Source organism: Pelobates fuscus, chromosome 1 (genome assembly GCF_036172605.1).
Source record: "Pelobates fuscus isolate aPelFus1 chromosome 1, aPelFus1.pri, whole genome shotgun sequence".
NCBI lineage: Eukaryota > Metazoa > Chordata > Amphibia > Anura > Pelobatidae > Pelobates > Pelobates fuscus.
Genome location: NC_086317.1, coordinates 292,323,646 through 292,347,489, shown reverse-complemented (window position 1 = coordinate 292,347,489; position 23,844 = coordinate 292,323,646). Strand labels below are relative to the sequence as shown.

Sequence of the window (23,844 nt, the reverse complement as noted above, 5' to 3'; positions counted from 1 at the left end):
TCTCAGTCCCTTACGAGGGCGGATGTGACGTCTTAGCATGTGGGCCGGGCCGGGCCAGGCGAACTTCCGACGTCAACAAACACCACGTGACTTGACATCGGCAAGGCGAACACCACGTGATCACAGTCCTGGGTACGGGAGCCGGGACGGGTCACACTGTGCTGGGTTTTAGCGAGTGCCTTTTGTTTGTCGTGCGCTTTCCAAAGCGTAAGCTGCTGGCTTGCAATGGGTAGTGTTACAGCGGTGACGGTTCCTGAGAGCCCTCCGTTATTATGTCCAGAATGCTTCATGGGGAACGCTTAGCCAGGCTCCAGCCATGTGGCGGATTTTCTGGCTATGGCAGCCCGTGTAAAACCTGTAACCCAGCATGGTGACCAAGCTTACAGCACTATATAACTATATACTGTGGGCTTTATTCACTAAATGCAGGGTTTTAGGGAGCTGACTGGAATGGCAACACTGAGGTCAAAGTAACCCAAACTATACCGGGTTATTTACTAAAGTGAGAATTCAAAGTAAACTTCACATTTTACACCAAAGTATCCGCATTAGTAGCATGGACGATTTGGAATAGTTCTTCAATTCAGCTATTTTGGTATTAAAACTGGAATTCACTTTGAATCCTCACCTTAGTAAATGACCCTGTGTGACTTTATGGGATTATTCACTAATGTGAAAATTCAAAGTGAAGAGCAAACTTAAAGGACCACTCTAGGCACCCAGACCACTTCAGCTTAATGAAGTGGTCTGGGTGCCAGGTCCCTATAGGATTAACCCTTTTTTTATTTATAAACATAGCAGTTTCATAGAAACTGCTATGTTTATAATAGGGTTAATCCAGCCTCCAAATCCTCTAGTGGCTGTCTCAGTAACAGCCGCTAGAGGCGCTTGCGTGATTCTCACTGTGAAAATCACAGTGAGAGCACGCAAGCGTCCATAGGAAATCATTGCAAATGCTTTCCTATGAGACCGGCTGAATGCACGCGCGGCATTTAGCCGAAAGGGAGGAGAGCGCCCGGCGCTGGAGTCAAGGTACGTTTTAACCCTTTACTCTCCCCAGAGCCTGGCGGGAGGGGGCACCCTCCGGGCACTATAGTGGTCCTTTAACCCCTTAAGGACACATGACATGTGTGACATGTCATGATTCCCTTTTATTCCAGAAGTTTGGTCCTTAAGGGGTTAAGGACATAGTAGCCAAACTGAAAGCATTGTTGACTTAGAGAATTTTTCCAGTTCAGCTATTTTTACCTTAAAATTTAAATTCACTCTAAATTCTTACTTTAGTAGTAAACCCTGTATAGCTGAATTGGGGAATTTTAGAAAAGCTTCTGTTAGATTTCCCATTTCGGATTTAAATTTACTATAACGTTGAGTTGAATGACTAATCTTATGTAATGTGTGAAGTACTATGTTTACAGTTTGGCTCTTTTGGCCTAAAATGTCAAGCTCACATTGGATTTCTGACAATTTACACTTTAGTGGATAACTGACCAGCCCCCACTGGTACCAGATCAAAAGTTAATTACAAATATGATATTTGTAATTAGAAGATATTCCCTTATGCATGCACAATCTTATCAGACAGTTGTAATTGTTAAAGGGATGCTCCAACCAACAGGGCATTATATGGAAAAAGTACCTACACACACACAAAAAAGGATTGAAGTAGCACTTTAATCATATACAGACACTCCTGACTTACCGACCAGGTTCCATTCTTACGACCCGGTCGTAGAACAAATTAGTCAGAAAGTGAGGAGTAAAGGTATTCCTTGCTCTGCTGCATTCTTCTATATTCGGGGAAATGGTCCTAAACATAGATGAACGCAACAGAGCAGGGAATCCCTCTAATCTATGTTCAGGGTAATTTCCCCGAACATAGATTTAAGGGATTCCCTGCTCTGGTGCGCATGTCTGTGTTCAGGGACATTTCCCCGAACATAGACAAACGTACAAGAGCAGGGAATCCCTTTAATCTATGCTTGGTCGTAAGCGCGAGCCATCGTAAAACAGGTAGGTCGCAAAACGTGAACCACCTGTAATATGTTGGACACACTGCTATATAGAAACTACCTATATATGCCATAAAATTATATGCTTATAAGGTTGATACTGGCTGGCACAGTGATGAGATTCTGGTGCACATGGTTACTCTTCAATAACCTGTCTGACAATTTGAATGCTGTTGATATATGCAGATATTGTCACGAGGCCTCTTGCATGTTAGCCCACTGTAGTGTTTAATGTGCCATGAGTGCCCTGGCATCCTCCTGGAACTTACCTGGGCCCTTTGGGGCACCAATCACCTCCTCCAGGAGGAACCTGTCTGCACTGAGCTAGATAGGCCTTAGCTCATTGGTTGAGGATATCAATTGAGTGCCTGGCTTAGCTTCAGGAAACTAATGGAAGTTCTGAGCTTTTGTCTCACCTGGAGTCTGTGACTGGATTCTTGGAGATATGATTACTCTTTATGTGTATGAACTGTGCAGAAAGAGTGCTAGCTACAAAGGATTCACGTATTTACAGTACAAGTGTCAAAGGCAGACAGCAAAGGTTCACAAAGCCAAGGATCACAATATAAATAGAGAAGAAGCGGCACAACTTAAATGCATTTGATAATTTTGGCCTCATTAAAATGCTGTATTTTTTGCATGCTCAAATCTGTATAGATTTTGCATAAAATATTTTTTTTTTCCTGATTTCTGCACTATGAGCATGCCTCCTGAACCATACCCCTCACTCCAGAAAACCACTTCCTTATCAAATGTAAGTTATTTTTTATTTACAGGGATTTAGTTTTCTCATTCCCCCCTCACTATTTTTAGGGTGAGAGTGTGATGTAATTCCAGTAAAATACAAGTTTAGCAGGCTAAGATTGCCACAAGGCATATGTATGTATATGTGTTTGTAGTATCAGTTAGTTAATAACACGTAGCTAAGATACTGTCATCACTGTACTGACCAGGTGCAGGAATGTAAGAACTGGAATTACGCGTCCCTCTCCTTTGTATCAGATGAGCCACGTGGTTAGACCGGATGGATGAGTTTAGACTCTATTCATTAAATAGGTTAAGGGTATGTGTGGGTGTAGTTAATTGTGGGAGGAGCTACAGTGCTATATAAGGAATGTACTCTATGTATTCAGGACTCAGACTTTGCTGTATTTTGGTGACGCTAGTCCCTCTGAGTCCCGATCGGTGATCCAATAAAGAATCTCTTCCTTCCTGAAGAAACCTGTGTCCATCTCTCTGTGCTTGGCTTCCGTCAGTTTCTCCGGTATCATTTGGTGCATTGGCCGGGAAGCTCATCGTTCAACGGTAGCTGAGAGGCAGAGGCGTGAGACGGTCTATCTTTGCCCACGTTCTCTACGGCTGCACCCCTGAACTTCTGCGTGGACCTCCCTTCGTCTCGGCGCCACTGGTCTGTTGTCCAGGAGATCATCGGCCTCTACGTGAGAAGTGCTGGGGTGTCCCCGTCGATGAGTGTGAACTCAGGTTCAGGAACGAGGAGGTAAGATAACTGCTGTTTTAGACGGCAGGACCCACTAGGGGTATACCGATTGTGCGGTAGGCCCAAAGGGGTTTTGAATCTGTGTATCTGCCCCCTCTGTCGGAGGGAAGGAGCGAAGGCGCACCGCTCGATCGAACGCTCTTTAGTCAGACCGTTTGATTTGGTTAGTCAGGCGGGGTCCTGGTGTAAATAGCCCTAGCCGGACACCGGTGTCTTGTCTAGACTAGCGTTCTAGGGTGTATATTACGTTCGCTAGGTCGGAGGGACCGGGAGACTAAGCGGCGCCTGTGTAAATTCGGTTCGCTAGTTCTCATCCTATCTGGGCTAAGTGGGAAGGCGTGTAAATTTGGAACCCACTAGACTTTTGATAGTACGACTAAGAGGCGCCTGTGTAAATTCGGTTCTCTAGCTCGTTGTATAGTGCGACTAAGAGGCGTCTGTGTAAATTCGGTTCTCTAGCTCGCTATATATGTGGTGATTGGGCAGTGTGGCTAACCAAAACGGGTGTATATAGTTTTAGGTAGTCCATTCAAGGTACTGGCCAATAGTTTAGTTGGGAATTGTAAATGTGTTAACGATTGTTTTAGTAAAGTGTATATCTTGTTAGATAGCGCGAGCTCAGCCGTCTAGCGAGAGTGTTAATAGTGTGTTGCTGTATTATAGTGCACGGTACCATAACCCTGTATATTTACTGACATTATATAATAAGTACTAATCATTGTCGTCCATTGCATGTTTAACACCATAACCACTAATAATTGTATTGTGACCTTAACTTGTGCTTTGACCTATGCTAACCGTACTGTAACCGCTATTTGTAAAAGACGATGTTACTGGGGTGTGTTATAGACGGGTAATTCGTATATAGAGAATTATAGCGTGGGTGACTGTATAGTTACGCCAAAGGGCATAATATTGATTATATAGTGACTGGTGTAACAGCTGTGTGTGTACGGGAATTCCCTGAGTGTTTATTGTTATTGTGTACGTTTCACTTGGTAACCGTACCACGTGGTGCTGTTGCCAGAGGAAACGGGTGTGACTGTTGAATAGTACGCGTGTATAGTATTCGTTGTCGACGACGTTCCATTGTTAAGTATGGGTGCGTCGCAGTCAACGATTCCGGATCCCTTAGGATGTATGGTTAAGAATTTTAAAAAGGGATTCAAAGTTTGTGATTTTGGGGTAAAGATGTCTCCTGTACGTTTGGTCACTTTGTGTACTAGGGAGTGGCCTACTTTGGTTGCGGCATGGCCGCCACGTGGCAGTTTGGATCCAACTCTGGTACAGCGCTTACACGTGGCTGTATCGGGTAGGCCTGAACTTTACGGCCAGTTTCCTTATATTGACTGTTGGAGACAGGCCGTAAATGACTCGCCAAAATGGCTCCAGACATGCCACGAGGAGCAGTGTCGCCTCATGGTAGCTAGGACTTGCTCGTCCACTAGGACTGGTGTTAGGCCCATTTTGGACACGCCCCCTGAGTCCGAGATCCCTTTGCCGCCCCCTTACTTTCCGTTAAGAAGAAGTGACGCAAACGCAGGAAGTCCTGCACCCCTCCCCTCATTACCCTCATCCACTTCCGCTTCCTCCTCCAGTACAGGATCCACCCCCCCTCGTACTAAATCTCCCCTTCCGGAACCAGAATCCACCCCCATTAGAAACGAATATCCTGATTTGGCGCCACTTCAGACTTCCGGTCAAGCTTCATCTAGCTCGGCCCGAAGTGTTCTATTCACTACCTTTTCCCAAAACCAACCTCCCACATCCCCATACCCTATATCTCCCCGACCGGAACCCATGACTGACGCTTCCCTACGTAGCCCCATCCAAACCCGACAGTTGACTGGTGCCCAACAATTAAAGCACTATCAGATGCCTCTTCGCTTAAATCCCGGGTCAGCTTATATCGATGCCGCAGGTCAAATGGCACACGCTGACCCAGTCTTCGTATATGTCCCATTTACCACTACCGACCTTTTAAACTGGAAGACCCATAATTCCTCGTATACTGAGAAACCACAAGCCATGACTGATCTGTTCACCTCAATAGTACAGACGCATAATCCGACATGGGCTGATTGCCAGCAGTTACTAATGACTTTATTTAACAATGAGGAAAGGACAAGAATAAATCAAGCAGCCATTAAAGCATTAGAAGATAGAGCCCGTGCTTTGAACCAAGCTAATCCAGCAGCATGGGCCGCAACACACTATCCCAACACTGATCCCGATTGGAACGTAAATGGTGCTGATATGGTTCAACTCAGAGCCTATAGAGACGCTATAATTGCTGGCATGAAAGCCGGAGGAAAGAAAGCCATTAACATGTCGAAGACAGTTGAGGTGATCCAGAAAAGCGATGAAGCGCCCAGTGTCTTTTATGACCGATTATTGGAGGCGTACCGCTTGTACACCCCCTTTAATCCGGAAGACGCAGACAATTCCCGAATGGTTAACTCCGCCTTTGTCAGCCAAGCTTACGGAGATATTAAGCGCAAGCTACAAAAGCTAGAAGGGTTTGCAGGTATGTCCATCACCCAACTAATGGAGGTAGCAAATAAGGTCTATATGAACAGGGATACAGAAAGTAAGAAAGAGGAAGAGCGCAAGATGCGTAAAAAGGCTGATATGCTAGCGGTAGCGATCGCAGGCGTAGATAAACGGGGCCCAGATAGAGGCAATAATAGATGGAGTAGGGAGCCTTTGAGTAGGGATCAATGCGCGTATTGCAAGGAAGAAGGGCATTGGAGGAACGAATGTCCGCAAAGAGAGCAGTACGAGAGAGACCAACCCAGGGCAGGCTACGGAAACTTTAGAGGTAGAGCGAGAGGTAGAGGAGGCCCCGGAGGGAGTAATGGTTATAGAGGGAGTAATGGGAACAGAGGAAGTGTTAGGGAAGACAGGTATATTCCAGCAGCGCAAAGGTCTCGCGATAGAGAAGGTAGGGACTTTGTAGGATTGGCTGACACGGTCATGGAGGACTATTGATACCGACCGGGCTCCATCCCCCTTGGTCGAGCGGAGCCTATGGTCGATGTATCAATAGGGGGGAAAAGGAGTGCGTTCATGATCGACACTGGTGCTGAACATTCAGTGGTGACTAATCTAGTTGCTCCTCCATCTGGAAGGACTATTACTGTGATAGGAGCAACTGGAAGAAGTGCTGAAAGACCGGTTCTTAAAAGTCGACTCTGTACATTGGGAGGCCACGTAGTAAAACACCAATTCCTTTATATGCCTGAATGTCCAGTCCAATTGCTGGGACGTGATATGCTATCCAAATTACAAGCGCAGATTACGTTCCTACCAAATGGAACAACATCCTTAAAGTTTAATGGACCTTCAGGTATTATGACTTTATCCGTACCAAAGGAAGAAGAGTGGCGACTTTATACAGTGTTGACTAGCCAAAACCCTAGGAGTGATGAGACATTGTTTAACATACCAGGAGTTTGGGCAGAGAACAACCCACCAGGACTGGCCCGCAATATTCCACCAATAAAAATTGAACTGAAACATGGGGTTTATCCAGTGAGCCTAAGACAATATCACATTCCGCAGAAGGCTAAGAAGAACATCCAATCCTATCTGGATAAGTTCATACGGTATGGTATCCTAAAATTCTGTACTTCCCCCTGGAACACCCCATTGCTGCCTGTTCAAAAGCCCGGTACAGATGAGTATCGACCTGTACAGGACTTAAGAGCAGTCAATGATGCGGTTGTTAGCATACATCCAGTTGTACCCAATCCATATAACCTGCTTGCTTTAATTCCGGGCGGGGCTACTTACTTCACAGTCTTAGATCTCAAAGATGCCTTCTTTTGCCTCCGAATTGCCGCAGAAAGCCAATGTATTTTCGCTTTCCAATGGGAGAACGCTGTAACGGGCTCAAAACGCCAAATGACTTGGACAAGACTGCCCCAAGGGTTTAAAAATTCACCTACCCTATTTGGTTCAGCTCTAAGTCAAGATCTACTGGATTTCGAGTCCATCCCAGGAGAGTGTGTATTGTTACAATATGTAGATGACTTGTTGATAGCAGCAGTTACAAAAGAAAAATGTCAGCAAGCAACGCACGATCTACTACATATTCTCTGGAAGGCAGGATACAAGGTGTCCAGGAAGAAGGCTCAGTTGTGTTTGCCAACTGTCAAGTATCTAGGATTCCATATCTCTGAAGGTCAAAGAATTATGGGGCCAGAGAGAAAAGAAGCTGTCTGCCAAATACCAATACCCAAGAATAGAAGACAAGTGCGAGAATTCTTGGGGGCAGCAGGCTTCTGTAGGATATGGATTCCCAGTTATGCGATACTAGCAAAACCTCTGTACGCAGCTATCAAAGGTACAGAGCACGACCCCTTCTTATGGACCCAAGAACAGCAAATGGCATTTGAAGATGTGAAGAAGGCTTTGATGAGTGCCCCAGCATTAGGTCTACCTGATCACACACGACCATTCTACTTATATGTACACGAGCAAAGAAGAATGGCTGTGGGAGTATTGACACAGTACTTGGGATCATGGCAAAGACCTGTTGCCTACATGTCTAAGCAACTGGATGCAGTGGCCAGCGGACTTCCACCTTGTCTAAGAGCCGTAGCTGCAGCCGCCCTGCTAGTAGCTGAAGCCGATAAACTCACTCTGGGTCAAGAACTTTATGTACGAGTCCCACATGCAGTACAGACGTTGTTGGATTACAAAGGAAATCATTGGTTTAGTAATAGCCGTATGACCAAGTATCAAGCAATGTTGTGTGAAAACCCAAGAGTGCATTTAGAGACTGTAAACACCTTAAATCCAGCTACCCTTTTGCCACAACCTACTGAAAGTCAACATGATTGTTTGGAAGTAATGGATGAAGTATTCTCAAGTAGACCAGATCTTCGTGATTTTCCCATCCAGAACCCCGATGTTCAATATTACACCGACGGCAGTAGTTATGTGAAAGAAGGGATCCGCTATGCAGGATATGCAGTGACAACAATAGACAAGGTGATAGAAGCTCGGCCACTGGCGAAAGGAACATCAGCACAAAAGGCAGAATTAATAGCACTAACACGAGCGTTACAATTGGCTGAAGGTTTAAGAGTAAATATCTATACGGACTCTAAGTATGCGTTTTTAACCACTCATGCCCACGGAGCTTTGTATAAAGAAAGAGGACTACTGAATTCAGAAGGCAAAGAAATCAAATACGCAGCTGAAATCCTACAACTATTGGAAGCAGTGTGGGAGCCGAAAGAAGTCGGTATCATACATTGTCGAGCGCATCTGAGAGGAGATGGTGATGTAACCAAGGGAAATCGGATGGCAGATAGTGCAGCTAAGCGTGCTGCTGAATCAGGAAGACAGGAGTATGTAGGGCATATAGCTGCTCTTATACCAACTCCACTGTCCCAATGGACTCCAGTTTATACAGCTCAAGAAGAGGAGTGGTTAAAGACTGAACCGGGAAAGTATCTGGAGAACAAGTGGTATCAGCTAGAAGATGGAAGAATAGTTATACCAGCATCGCTAGCGGTAGAAATTGTCCAAGATTATCACAACGGGACACATTCTGGGAGAGACAGTACTGAAGAATCTCTTAGAAAACATTTCTACATACCAAGATTGTCCAACTTGACTCAGGCCATTGTACGCAGATGTGTAACGTGTGCTAAGAATAATGCAAGACAAGGACCAGTAAAGCCACCAGGAGTTCAGTTTATGGGGGGACTCCCCATGTCCGATCTACAAATAGACTTTACAGTGATGCCTAAATCGGGTGGACATCGTTACCTGCTGGTAATTGTGTGCACCTATTCAGGCTGGGTAGAAGCATGTCCTACTCGTACAGAGAAAGCAGGAGAAGTTGTGAGATTCCTGCTACGAGAAATAATACCCCGATATGGACTACCCTGTTCTATAGGATCGGACAATGGTCCAGCTTTTGTTCACCAGTGCCTACAACAACTGACTCATATGCTTGGTATAAAGTGGAGGCTTCATACTGCATATAGACCCCAGAGTTCTGGTAAGGTAGAGAGAATGAATAGAACTATAAAGAACCAGTTGGCTAAAATGTGTCAGGAAACCCAACTTAAGTGGAACGTTCTCTTACCCATAGCTTTATTGCGAATCCGCAGTACCCCTACCAGAAGGATGGGCCTCTCTCCTTTTGAAATCATGTATGGGCGACCACCTCCCGTACTTGGTAACTTAAGGGGGGACTTGAGTCAGTTGGGAGAAGGAATTACCCGGCAGCAGGTTGTAGAGTTGGGTAAGACTATGGAGGAGGTACAGAAATGGGTACAAGATAGATTACCTGTGAATATTTATCCCCCTGTTCATAGTTATCATCCAGGAGATCAAGTGTGGATTAAAGAGTGGAATAATGTACCGTTAGGGCCCAAGTGGAGAGGTCCTTATGTTGTTCTTTTGTCTACCCCTACAGCGATAAAAGTAGCCGAAGTGACTCCGTGGATACATCACTCCAGGGTTAAACCAGCAGCAGTCGATTCTTGGCAAATTACAGCAGATCCAGAGAATCCCTGCAAGATCCGGTTGAAACGCACTACTCAGTCGGAGTAACGAGGAATTATTGTGGATTACAAATTTTATTGTTACAGGTGTGAGTGAGAAGGCCATAATAAAGCCTGTCCGCTTACCATCACATAGTGTATAAGCCAGGAAAGTCTCGAAGGGACACCTGTGAAGATGAGCAGAACTCCATTCCCTGCAGCCCCTCACATCCTGGAAGCTGAGGCGCCATCGCACGGACGAAGACTGAGGATGACGGCGAAAGATGTGCTTTTGATAGTGTTTATTTATATGTGTTTTTATATTCAGGAAGGTAGAGGTACCGACACTCCTAGCTGTGAGGTATGCATTAAGACTACGAGAACAGGTAACCATATTTCCCAAACCCTAATTTGGCATTCACAATACGAATGTAAAGGAGATGTATCGAGATGTAGATACTTAAATATAGATTATAGTGTGTGCCATTTAGGAGTAGGAGAACCTAAGTGCTTCAGTCCGGAGTATCAGCCTCGTACAATTTGGTTGACTCTCAGGAATGGAGATCCTCAGGGGACCCTAATTAATAAAACGGTGTTAGAATCCGTACATTCTTCGGGTGTTCTGCTATTTGATGCGTGTAAAGCGATATCGAGTGGTAGAAAGCCGTGGAATGTATGTGGGGATCTTAGATGGGAGAGGACGTATGGGTCTAACGATAAATATATTTGTCCCAGTAGTAAAAATAAATATGTGAGTCCTAGATGCCCAAATAAAGACTATAACTTTTGTCCATATTGGTCTTGTGTGGGGTGGGCGACTTGGGGACAGACAGTAGATAAAGACATGATAGTGACTAAGTTGCCGACTAGCCCTTATTGTAAGTCTATGGAATGCAACCCAGTCCATATACTTATTAATAACCCCGACAAGTTCCTAGATAAGTATGGAAATTTATTTGGGTTTCAGATATACGGGACGGGTTTAGATCCTGGGACATTATTGTTTATAGGAATAGAGACTGATACGGTATCCTCCCAGACTCATCAAGTATACCATTCCTTTTATGAAGAGATGAGTATAGATAATAAGATCCCCCATAACGCTAAAAACCTGTTCATTGACCTAGCTGAAAGTATTGCCGGTAGTCTTAATGTTACCAACTGCTATGTGTGTGGAGGTACTAACATGGGAGACCAATGGCCTTGGGAAGCAAAGGAGGTAATGTCCGGTTCTGAGGCAGTTGACCAATTAATATCTACACAAGCCGATTATCATATGAGTGTTAGAGGTAAATCTGAGTGGAGATTAAAGACCTCCATCATAGGTTATGTTTGCATAGCAAGGAAAGGAATAATGTATAATACTTCTGTAGGAGAATTAACTTGTCTAGGGCAAAAAGCTTATGATGATGATACAAAGAATACAACTTGGTGGTCGGCTTCAAATGTCTCAGAACCATCTAACCCGTTTGCTAGATATGCCAATTTAAAGGATGTGTGGTTTGATCTATCCATCACATCTACTTGGAGAGCCCCAGCAAATTTGTACTGGATCTGTGGTAAGAAAGCCTATTCGGAGCTGCCACAGGACTGGGAAGGGGCATGTGTGTTGGGTATGCTCAAACCATCCTTCTTCTTGTTACCGATTGAAACAGGTGAGACTTTAGGTGTTAAAGTGTATGATGTGAATCATAGGAAGAAAAGGGGACCCATAGAGATAGGCGCCTGGGAAGATGATGAATGGCCTCCCCAGCGTATTATAGATTACTATGGGCCAGCCACGTGGGCTGAGGATGGTACCTTTGGTTATAGAACCCCAATTTATATGCTCAACCGTATTATAAGATTACAGGCGGTGGTTGAGATTATTACTAATGAGACCTCACAAGCACTCAATCTTCTAGCGAAGCATAATACCAGGATGAGGACAGCAGTGTACCAAAATAGATTAGCCTTGGATTACCTTTTGGCAGTAGAGGGAGGTGTATGTGGGAAGTTTAACCTGAGCAATTGCTGTCTTCAAATAGATGACGAAGGGCAAGCAATAGCTGAGCTTACTAGCCATATGGTTAAACTAGCGCATGTGCCTACTCAGGTATGGAAAGGGTACAATCCAAGTAGTTGGTTTGGTAGCTGGTATGAGTGGTTTGGAGGGCTTAAGGCAGTGGTAGGTGGAGTCCTACTGATTTTACTGTTGTGTCTACTCCTACCGTGTCTTATACCCTTAGTAGTTAGGTCTGTGCAAAGCCTGATAGGAAGTATAGCAGAGAGGAAGGCTGCTGCACAGATAATGGCGATATATAAGTATAAGGCTCTAGATCAGGGAGAACCAATGCAAGAAGATGAATGTTGAAGATTCACATCATAAGATAAGTCTGGTCTGGTTCATGGTAACCTGAGGTATATGCAAACCAAGGTTAAGTGATGCCTCAAGTAATTGTGAAATATCAGAGGCATCAAAGGGGGGAATGTGATGTAATTCCAGTAAAATACAAGTTTAGCAGGCTAAGATTGCCACAAGGCATATGTATGTATATGTGTTTGTAGTATCAGTTAGTTAATAACACGTAGCTAAGATACTGTCATCACTGTACTGACCAGGTGCAGGAATGTAAGAACTGGAATTACGCGTCCCTCTCCTTTGTATCAGATGAGCCACGTGGTTAGACCGGATGGATGAGTTTAGACTCTATTCATTAAATAGGTTAAGGGTATGTGTGGGTGTAGTTAATTGTGGGAGGAGCTACAGTGCTATATAAGGAATGTACTCTATGTATTCAGGACTCAGACTTTGCTGTATTTTGGTGACGCTAGTCCCTCTGAGTCCCGATCGGTGATCCAATAAAGAATCTCTTCCTTCCTGAAGAAACCTGTGTCCATCTCTCTGTGCTTGGCTTCCGTCAGTTTCTCCGGTATCAAGAGGGGTAGGTAGGTATTAAAAAAATGTTGGGGGGGGGGGTTGACTAGGGGCTTATTGTTATTTAGGGCCCCCACCTGCCATTCAGGGGTGGAGGCCGGGAGGGAGGACAGTAGGTTCCTCCCCCTTATTGTAATTTAGGGCCCCCATCCGCCGTTCATGGGTGGGGCCAAGAGGGATCCTATGTCCCCTGTTTACTTGAATAGCCCCCACATGCGTGGTTCGGGGGGGGGGGGGGCAATATATAGAATCTTATCAATATGATTTAGCAGGTAAAAAGCTCAACTTAAAAGTGTCAGTCATAAGACATGACTTATTCATTCATAAGAAAGAAAATAAAGTCAACTGTGCTAAAGAGACAAAAGAGATGCCCACCATGGGGCCATTTATTGGGGGGCGGGTGGGTTTATTTTTTTTTTTACAACAGTGAGCAGCCAGAGGCTAGACATACCCCTACTCGCGATATAGTGAGTAGGGGCAGAATAATTGCTAATAACAAGTAATTTTTAATTTTATTAAAGGACACGGAGGCTCTTTTTAGGCTTATCTCTTTCTTTTATTCCTCAGCAGCAAAGAAAGGCTAAGGTGTTTATTTGTAGAAAAAAGAAACATGTATAACTACCCTCACAGGGTTAACATTACATCATTATCTCCTATCCAATAGGAGCAGTCCTTCTCTGATATCCTTTCATGTAACCTCCTCCTCTTACTCTTTCTTTGCTGCTGCCTCAGCTAAGTAACACCTTGTTTTTCTTACATGTCATTTTCATTGTGTTGTACCTATATGTGTATATAGCTTTAATTTTGATTAATGACTGTTTGACCTGCATTACTCGCACCAAAACGCATTGGGCGTTTGGTTTCAGCCCTCCCCCTTTCTGCACTTTCCTGCCAGTACCCCGCCCCCCCGGCGGGGATACCGGCCCCGAGAATACCGCCGGGTAGTTTATTACCCTCCTCTCACGGTCACACGGCGCAGGGAACCCTAAGGGACCGGCCCGTTTTTTTCTCCCGGCAGAGGGTTCCCCCGCCGCATCCTCTTATCAGTGAGCGCCGCGCGCGCATGCGCGGTCCTGACCGCGCGCATGCGCGGTCCTGACCTCGCACCGGCATCCATCTTAAAGGGGCGGCAAACTTAAAATGTTGCCGCTCTTTTTCTCCTTCAGCTCGTTCAGCCCATTGACAGGGCGCGAGCTGATTGGCCTAATTAGTGTGCCTGTCAGCTTACCAGTGCTCCCAGGAGCCATTCCTGAGGGAACACTCGGTAAGTTAACAGTGCAATCTGTTTTTGCTGTCCTGTTGCCTTGTCTCCTGCCTTTAGTAGCCCTCACACTACTGCTACATCAGGGTATATATATATATATATATATATATATATGCCTTTTACTCCTGGGTCACAGTTAACTGCCCCAAGATGCAGACCCCTGAGTCTGCCCCTGGCCCCTGAGTCTGCCCTCTGCCCCTGGCCCCAGTGATAAAGGGGATACCAAGGCCCAACACAGACCCACTGTGGCTGAACCCATAACCCTGCAAGGGGACGTGGTGGCCCCTCTGGAGCACTTGGACTCTGAGGAGTTCCACTCGCTCCTGGACGCCACCATGTCTAAATCAGTTAACCAAGCAATTTTTACTGCCATGGGGGTTATGTCTGATAACTTATCACACTCCATCTCGAGTGCCATTAAGGCATCCAACCCCAAAATGACTCACGCCAGGGCCGCAGAGGGGCATCCTTTACACAGAGAAGGCCGTAAGGCCATGAGTAAAACCCACAATGTGGGAACACATGCCTCCAAAACTAAATTGACGGACAGGGTACATCCTGTCACACCTGAGGTTGTGGGGCCCCCACGAAAACGAGCCACCCGCCGGGCAACAGCGGCGCGGACATGGAAGAGGGCAAAAGCCCTAACAGATTCTTCCGACTCTAGTTCGGATAATGAGGAGGTTTCGAACGAGTCCGACGAAGTCGACTCAGACGAATGGGAGGTTTCCTCCCCGGACCGTAGTCCAACACGCAATCCAGCCAACCCCTCGTATAACACTGCGGATGCAACCGCTATTCTGGACCCCCAGGGCGAACCCCTGTTCGACCCGGATACTTTACAAAATCCTACGTCAGCGGAATGGTATCCGACCGATCATGTGGCACGATACATATCGGCCAGAATCCGCAAACCTTTGGATAAAGCCACCAGGCAAAAACTGCGGGTGGAATGCCCACGCCCAACAGTGCCCGATATGGCCTGCGCCACGCCAGACATTGACCCAAAAATAGCACAATTCCTGGGTAGGTCTGGCTGGAAGGCAAAGAAGGGACTTGATTACTCCCTACGCCATTGTCAAGATAAAGTGCTGGATACACTAGGCCCTAGTGACAAGATTTTTGAGTTGGTCGAAGCGGCCTTAAATGAGGGAACACCTCTTGATTTGCTAGCCATTAGAGGCTGGGCCCAGAGGTCGATATGCCTCATCGGCAACGCAAACGCTGCGCTGGCCACTGAAAGGCGCAAAACTATATTAATGAAAATCGAGCCCAAGCTCGTTAACATGGCCCTCACCGAACCGGGACCACAAGCCAAGGGTCTCCTGTTCGGAGACAACTTTGTTAAAGAACTGGGAACTTATGTGAGCACATTTACGGCCCTAGACAAGGCACAGACAAACTTAAAGCGAGTGTTCTCCCCAAGAGTTTTTGGTGGGGCCGGCAGACACCGGGGCCGTCTGCCCGGCCGTTCTTCCCGCGGTTCTTACTCGGGATACAGAGGTCCCGCCACGGCTAGATTTTAGCCACCAGAGAGTCGAACGCCCTCACCCTTCTTTCCGGTCAGGGCCAGACCATGGCAACCTCGAGGACCCAGAGGCAACTCGTACAGCCGACGACCTTATGGTGAGTGTATTACCTTTCCCCTCCCCAGGTATACCGACTGTGGGGGGCAGACTGTTACACTTTATGGAGTCCTGGCAACAACTGACAGCAGACATATGGGTCCTCAATACCATCAGGGGTTACCACATACAGTTTGTACGACCCTCGGTCCAAACACTCATGCCACACCGCATAGTTTTCTCCACACGAGACAAGGGCTTAGTGAGCGAAGAGATTCGCACCCTCCAAGAAAAAGGCGCCATATATCAGGTCCCTTCACCATCCCCTGGGTTCATGAGCAACCTCTTCCTGGTGCCCAAGAAGGGCGGCGGAGTACGTCCAGTCATCAACTTGCGGCCACTAAACGCATTTGTACGGTACCACCATTTCAAAATGGAGGGTATCCACTGCCTGCGAGACCTGCTCAGATTAGGGGACTGGATGGTGAAACTAGACCTACAAGATGCCTATCTTACAATCCCTATTGCGGAGGAGTGCCACCACCTGCTCCAATTCCAATGGGAAAAGGCGACATGGAGATTCCAATGCCTCCCCTGTGGACTCTCATCGGCCCCTTGGTGCTTCACCAAGCTGCTGAAGCCAGTGGTCACCTCGTTACGCAGCAGAGGCGTGCAGATGATCATTTATCTGGACGATATGCTGATCATGACACACGAGGCCCATCAATTGCAACAACACCTGGCATGGGCATTGACATTGCTACAAAATTTGGGATTTCTCATCAATTGGGAAAAATCGGTACTTACCCCGTCCCAAAACATGGAATTCCTGGGTTTCCACATAGACGCAATTACCGGGACTCTCAGCTTACCGACGGGCAAAGTCAGACTCATCAAAAAGGAGATCCGCAGAACACTTATGAGACCAGTACTAACACTCCGGCAACTAGCCAGAGTAATCGGACTCCTCTCGGCCTCCATCCAGGCAATCTTCCCGGGGCCACTGCACTACAGGGCCCTACAACGTCTAAAGGCCACACAACTGCGCTCAGGGCACTCGTACTCCGATTCTGTGCCACTCGACCACGAGGCCAAACAGGAGCTCACATGGTGGCTGCAACATATGGAGGCATGGAACGGCAGAGCAATATTCGGGACTGCCCCGGACTTTATCATAGAATCCGATGCGAGCACACACAGTTGGGGAGCGCGCTGCGGTCCTACCTCCACCGTAGGAACCTGGTTGTGCTCAGAGAAAAACGTGCACATCAACGGTTTGGAACTCATGGCGGGATCTTTCGCCCTGAAGACCCTCCTCGGGGGCATAACCAACTGCTCTATCATCCTACGAATGGACAACATTTCCGCAGTCTGCTACATCAACCACCTCGGTGGCACGAGATCAAAGATATTGGCAGACCTGGCCAAGGAGTTCTGGCACCACTGCCTGGAACACAACATCTCAGTCCAAGCGGAATACATCCCAGGAATGTCCAACGTAGTAGCGGATTGGCATTCCAGACATCTACACGACGCCAGCGACTGGCGGCTGGACCGCAGTGTGTTCTTACAGCTTCAAACGCTCTGGGGCCCGATGCAAATCGACCTATTCGCATCTCGGCTAAACTCCCAACTACCAGCGTTCTTCAGCTGGAGACCAGACCCAGACGCACTAGCAGCGGACGCTTTTCTCCAACACTGGCCGAACAGCCGATTGTATGCCTTTCCTCCATTCTCCCTCATAGCTCGCACACTACTACATCTCAGACGTACTCAAGCGTCCCTGGTCCTCATAACACCGTTTTGGACAGCCCAACCGTGGTTTCCAACACTAATGGAAATGTCCATGGACTTCCCGAGACTGCTTCTGGATCCCTGGTTCCTTTTATCAGACCCAGAGGGCAATCCACACCCCCTCATGGCCCAGGGGCAACTCAAATTCTTAGCGTGGCTCCTTTCATGGGACCCTGGATCATACCAGATGTTCCACAAGACACTATCGAACTACAGGCAGGAGCTTGGTCGCCTGGAACTAGACGCTCCTACCTATGCCTGGAACGGATGGACTAGTTGGTGCATGGACCAACAAAGTGGATCCCGTACGTGCGCCTGTAAATTACCTGTTACGGTTCCTCACCAACCTGCATAATCAAGGCTTAGCCTACCGAACCATCAACGTCTACAGATCGGCGATCTCAGCAGGACACCAAGGAATAGATGGAACCCCGATGGGTCAACAACTACTTGTATGCCGTCTCCTAAGGGGAATTCGCTTTGCTCGTCCACCACAACCGGATATATTTAGAACGAGTTTAGAACGAGTTGGTAGTTAATCGCTACAGGAATAAATTTTAGCTTCAGCAACATCAGGAAAGAGGAAGAGGAGGAGGTTACATGAACGGATATCAGAGAAGGACTGCTCCTATTGGATAGGAGATTATGTAATGTTAACCCTGTGAGGGTAGTTATACATGTTTCTTTTTTCTACAAATAAACACCTTAGCCTTTCTTTGCTGCTGAGGAATAAAAGAAAGAGATAAGCCTAATACTCGCCTCCGTGTCCTTTATAAAATCATGACTTTATGTCATGTAATTAGTAAAATCTGGTAATTGGTATTAGTAAAGTTTGCTGAAAGACCAATCTTGGTCTTTAGCCTTTTGATAGGTAGCTCCCTAATACCGTCGGAATTTCATTAATTCTAATTAAATTTCGGACCGAACAAAGTCCAGAATTTCGTCTTACCACGAATGGACGAACTGCTCTCATTCTGTTAGGATGAAATTCTGTAGGTTTGCCGGCTTTCGGGAATACGGAAAGGAGTCATCGCGAGAACACGGAGGAAAGGTGAGAATTGTGGGAACATTTCACTGACCACAGGAAACATAGCACACTTTGCTCCTCTTCTGGTCATAGATGGTCAGGCGTAGGAAACCTACTTTTTCCCTATGTTTTAAAGAAAACTAGAGCAGACAGGAAGAAGTGAATAACAGATCCTGACAGAGGGAGAGAAGAGGAATCGATTAAAGAAAGGTAAGTTCAGCATGACAGTGCCGCTTTAAATAAAACAAAACCGGAAAACTTGTAGACTGTTGACAACATAGCCATTACACTGAGCTGTAGTGGTTATGATGTTGCTTATACGCCCCTTTTAGTTTTTATGTTTATTTTATGCCTCATTTATAAATGGAAATGTATAGGTCATGTGCATGGTCATATCTCTGCCATTGTGGTACCTCCTTGAATTGGCCCCTAATTCTTACACCGTCACCTACTATGTGCAGTATTGCCCCTGCTACTTACACCATCACCTACCATATGCAGTACATCAAAAGCTGACAGGGTATTTTTTTATAGAACATAATCAAACAGTTGTGTGCATGTTAGGTACCTGTTATTCTGTAGTAAGGTCAGTAAATTGTAGAAAGCATGTGCATAGAAACCATTGTTGCAGACAGAGCAGAATCGACTTTTACATTTATTACATTGCCAGTTTTTTGGGGGGAGGGGGAGGATTGTATGTTGTTTGTACTGTTACTTCTTGCACTAAGAGTTGTTTTTTTTCTTACTCAGTTACAATGGAAGGATTGTTGAGATTCAGAGAAAGTCTTGGTATCTCCGAAAGTTTAGAAGACTTGCATTACTATTTCAATGAACAGGGAGAGCTCAGGCATATGATTACCAAGAAACCCTTTCTATACAACTTCTACAAAAATGGATATGACCGAAACCACAAACGGTATAAGATACTTGGAGATATGATTACTCTTCATGTGTATGAACTTCTGGAGAAAGAGTGCGACCTACAAAGCATTCAAATTCCAACTGATGCCAGTGATGAAGAACCAAAGTCATTCTTTTTCATGAGCAAAGAATTATTAAGTATGCAGACAAGTCTACTTGTTCTTCTTCAAGACAAAGGGGTAATTCGTGCTGGTCAGTGGGGGCAAAAGGCAATATTCCACCACTCTTTAGAAAAAGGTACACAAATTCCATATATTAAGACTGCCATAAGGGACCACATGTCTGTAATAGTATTGAATCCCAATGACAACTTTTTAGAGATGAAAGAAGAAACCCAGATAGTCGTGAAAAAGGAAGAAGAATCTGAATTTTTCTGTGATTTACATACATCTCATGTTCACAAGAAGGCTTTCATTCCAAAAAGAGGATGTAGCTCTCCAGAGGAGCACACTAGCTATGTCTGGGACCATTTCATTTCAAAAAGTGCTGCTACTAATGTGGCTTTTATTGCACATGGATATGGTGGGTTGGTTTTTCTTGATCTCTTGTGCAAGAAAAGTGTAGAGGTGATGAGCAAAGTAAGTGCGGTAGCATTCATAGACTCCAGCCACCATACTGAGCATCAAGCAAGAACAGACCCTAAAGTAATGAACTGGATGCGTACAAACTGCAGAAGCTGGGTTGTTAGTTTCAAACCTCTAGACAGACCTATAGGCACTTTAAGAAAATTTGATTGTCACAAAGTATCCGCTGGAACAGAAAACCACAACCTAGCACCCTATAATGCACTCCAATCCGTTTTCAGATTTCTTGGCCGATCCTCAAAATGTCGAAGAAGTGTAACCTTACCATCAAGAACAATGTTAACTCGAAGTGCTTCAAAGAAAAGACAATCAATTTAAACAGTTTATTTATAAAAAGCACTAGAGTCAAAGGGGCTAGGAATTCATACAAGAACTTAAAAAAAATAAAAAAATATACTGATAGTAGAAAATACACACTTTATGTGTTATGCATTATTCACAAAATGTCTAGAACTTTGTGTGCACTACAATGAAAACATAAATAAAAAGGCAACTCAATGTCCTTATACGTACATACAGACAAAACTAGTTTTATTTTCTTATTGTATTTGTACTTCTTAATATTTCAGATTACAGGCTCTGCTCAGGTTATATGTTTGAAATTCATTCATATAGAATATCATTCACTTTCTCAGTGAGATTCATTGTATAGCTTCCTTGTCCCATTCGTTAATCAAATGTCAGCATCTTTATGGGCAGTGTAAACTCTAAATTAAACCCACTGTGCAATAAGGGACGTGCAATAATTTGAGCTTTTTTTCAGGAAGTGTGCAGGGATTTACTAAATTACAAAAAGTGTAGGTATGGCTAGGGATGCATAAGCAAAGTGATTTTATTCCTAAATGGCAGATAATTGAGTGGTGAGACTTTTGGAGTATGATCAATATACAAAAACTGCTTCATTAAGTTATGTTCTACAAGTTATTTTGGTGCTTAGAGTGTCCCTTTAACTTCAGCACAGTTGACTTTATTTTCTTTCTTATGAATTAATAAATCATGTCTTATAACTGACACTTAAGTTGCGCTTTATACCTGCTAAATCATATAAGATTCTATCTGAACATATAAATCAGGGCTTTACATATCCATAGGTAGATTGTGTTTCAAACTAAATGTTACAGAGACCATTCACGATTCCAATTAAAACTCCTGGTATTAGTAAAATGAGGATGTAACTGGCATTTGCCACTTTAGTTTTGTCAGTTTTAAAGGAACACTGCCACCCTCATAACTTATTCAATGCTTTCCTATGGGGAAAAATCTGAAGCTGGAAGTCTAGTAGACAGCCACTGGAGGTGGAGTTAACCCTCAGAGGTAATTATTTCAGTTTATCAGAAACTGCAATAATTACCACAGTAGGGTTAAGGGACATGAGACATTGCACCCAGACCATTTCATTATTTTTTTACTCTTGTGCAATGTTTTCTTTTTTTTGCTCCAAAAATACATGTAATCATTACTCGGGTTTCTGTGAGTTGGAGTTAGCATTACACAACTCCCAGAAATGTCTGAAGAGGACATAAACCATTGGTAAAACGGGGCAACCAAGTGAACAGATCACCTTTGGTCTGGCATGTGCATTCAATGTATTTCATCAACCAGAAAGGGAGATGACACTTGATATAATAGGCAATGATCACCAGTATAAAGGGCATAATGTATCTGTGCCATAATCACACTTTAGTTTGTAGAAACATATGGAAAGTAGAGGTATAACAGTGATTAACAAACTTGAGATAAAACAATCTTGTTTGTAATGTGTTTGTGCAACATGGGGCAAGGCAACCATTCATTCAAAGTTGATGAAAATATGCTTTTGTTTTAAACAAATTACTCATTTTTATGCAGTATTGTAACCAACATAAAAAATAAAAGATACAGTCTGATATACAAGTCAAACACTCCTGAGTTTATAAGTGCATCATCTATGTAATCAGACTGTTTTACAAGCTATATGCCATGACAAGTCCTTATAACTATTGGTTCAGTTCAGAGATACAGTTGTACAGCAATGAGTAAAAGGTGTCAAGCATTCCAATCTGTATCCATTAGACAGAAGATATTCTGGACCTTCATTGATTATCAGGTTGGTTGGCACTCTCGATGTAACTATAGCAGTACTAAGCTTCTCTCATGTTAGGTCAATATTCATCATGCATCTTGTGTCTTCTAAACTCCCTGGTACAGAAGATCATATTTAGGAATGTCCTTGGGGTCTATTGGACTTTTCACAATTAGTTTCCCACGCATCGCTCCTCTGAAGATTACTTCTATCAGATCTATAAAGTCCTGCTTTGTCTTGAAGCTGCCAACAAACTTTGTGTGATCAGGAGAACTATTGAAATAATGCATTGATTATAAATTTGTTAGAATGCATATAAAATCTGAGAAAATAAGAGACAAATACCTGACAGCAATATATTTGAGAAGTATGACATGCTTCTAACTATTATTGGTAGGTTATAGTGCACAAATAATACAAAATTCCTTTAACCCCTTAAGGACACATGACGTGTGTGACATGTCATGATTCCCTTTTATTCCAGAAGTTTGGTCCTTAAGGGGTTAAACATCTCCAGAATATGGGTGGTAAATAGTGAGAGACCTGCAATAATAATAATAATTTGTAACCTAGATCAGGCATATGTAGGCAGCAGCAGATATGCAATATTAAAGAAACACTGTAGGTAATGTACACATGGTGCCTTCAGTGTTACCCATTTAAGTCTTAACCACCTCTCTCACCCCAAAACTTTTTATTTTAATTATCAGAAGAATTGGAATCTTGGTCACCGTTTGGTGAGCCTAAAACTAAGTAGGCATATCCAGACTGCATGTATTCCTAACACAAGTGTTCCTCTAACATCAACCATTTCATACACTATCCTCCCCAAAGAAAGACCATTTCACAAACATTACTTTTTGCTGGTATGTCACAAATGTATTATTAAAATTGGACATGTGCAGAAATAACAATGACATTGGAAATTTTAGGCAAACGTATAAGAATTTGGAATATTCTCCAAACTCTGGTATTTTGACATACAGTTTGCAATTTTCTTTCCAGGATTCCTGGTTTAGTGAATAACTCTGTTGCCATGATCTTGGCAGAACAAGAATGCCGCTCAATCGATGAAATTTGAAAAAATGGGGATTATGCAGAATATTTTAAAGTATTATTCCAAACACCATGGCCTCTTTAGTGATTTGAAGTGGTCATGGTGCCTGAAGACTGTATGTGCAGTGTTTCATTTTGAAACTCTGAACATATGAAGTTTAAGTCCAGCTCTGGTACCTTCATTGGGATGTCATTAGCCAGCCCAGAATATAAATTCTGTGCAAAGTTAATTGCACAAAATTAATACTCTCAGACAATGAATAGCAATGGGCGTGGCTTCACAGGAGCAGTAAGTGCTTCACCAAAGCACCACAGAGCATCACACCCTGGCTGGGACTTGGATAAGGGGACAAACAGGTGTGGAGGCAACAAGCTGGGCGAGCACGAGAGAGAGCAGTCTTCCTGCAGCTCCTCTCTGCTCCCTCGCATTGTGTAATGATGCCGGGAGCCAGAATATGACGTATTTCCGGCCCCGGCTTCACTGCAGACAGTGCGAGGGAGCAGAGAGGAGCTGCAGGAAGACTGCTCCCTCGCACGCAGGAATATCAGCCCCACTGGACCAAAGGGAAAGCCCACTCTGCTCTCCCAAAGGTAGGGAGGCCGGGTGGATTAGAATAAAAAATATAAATGTGTGAGTG

At 44.6% G+C, this 23,844-nt stretch overlaps 2 protein-coding genes across 5 annotated transcripts in view; one reads left to right on the top strand and one right to left on the bottom strand.

The window, feature by feature from the left end:
- The first annotated feature begins 52 nt into the window (after positions 1 to 52).
- LOC134614039 (putative protein ARB2BP) lies at positions 53 to 20,587 on the top strand. Of its 2 annotated transcripts, none has more exons than XM_063457477.1 (2): positions 53 to 132; positions 19,334 to 20,587. In XM_063457477.1, the coding sequence occupies exon 2, from the start codon at positions 19,339 to 19,341 to the stop codon at positions 20,404 to 20,406; it is 1,068 nt and encodes a 355-aa protein (XP_063313547.1). In that variant the 5' UTR covers positions 53 to 132; positions 19,334 to 19,338; the 3' UTR covers positions 20,407 to 20,587. The 2 variants fall into 2 exon arrangements, with proteins under 2 accessions (XP_063313547.1, XP_063313546.1); XM_063457476.1 differs by having other exon boundaries at positions 53 to 229.
- Positions 20,588 to 21,976: 1,389 nt separating this feature from the next.
- TXNL4B (thioredoxin like 4B) overlaps positions 21,977 to 23,844 on the bottom strand; it is a 10,468-nt gene continuing 8,600 nt past the window's right edge. For all 3 annotated transcript variants that reach the window (XM_063457508.1, XM_063457491.1, XM_063457499.1), the window contains exon 4: positions 21,977 to 22,423. In XM_063457508.1, coding sequence (XP_063313578.1) covers positions 22,258 to 22,423 — 166 coding nt within the window. In that variant the 3' untranslated portion in view covers positions 21,977 to 22,257. The remainder of the gene's footprint in view (positions 22,424 to 23,844) is intronic.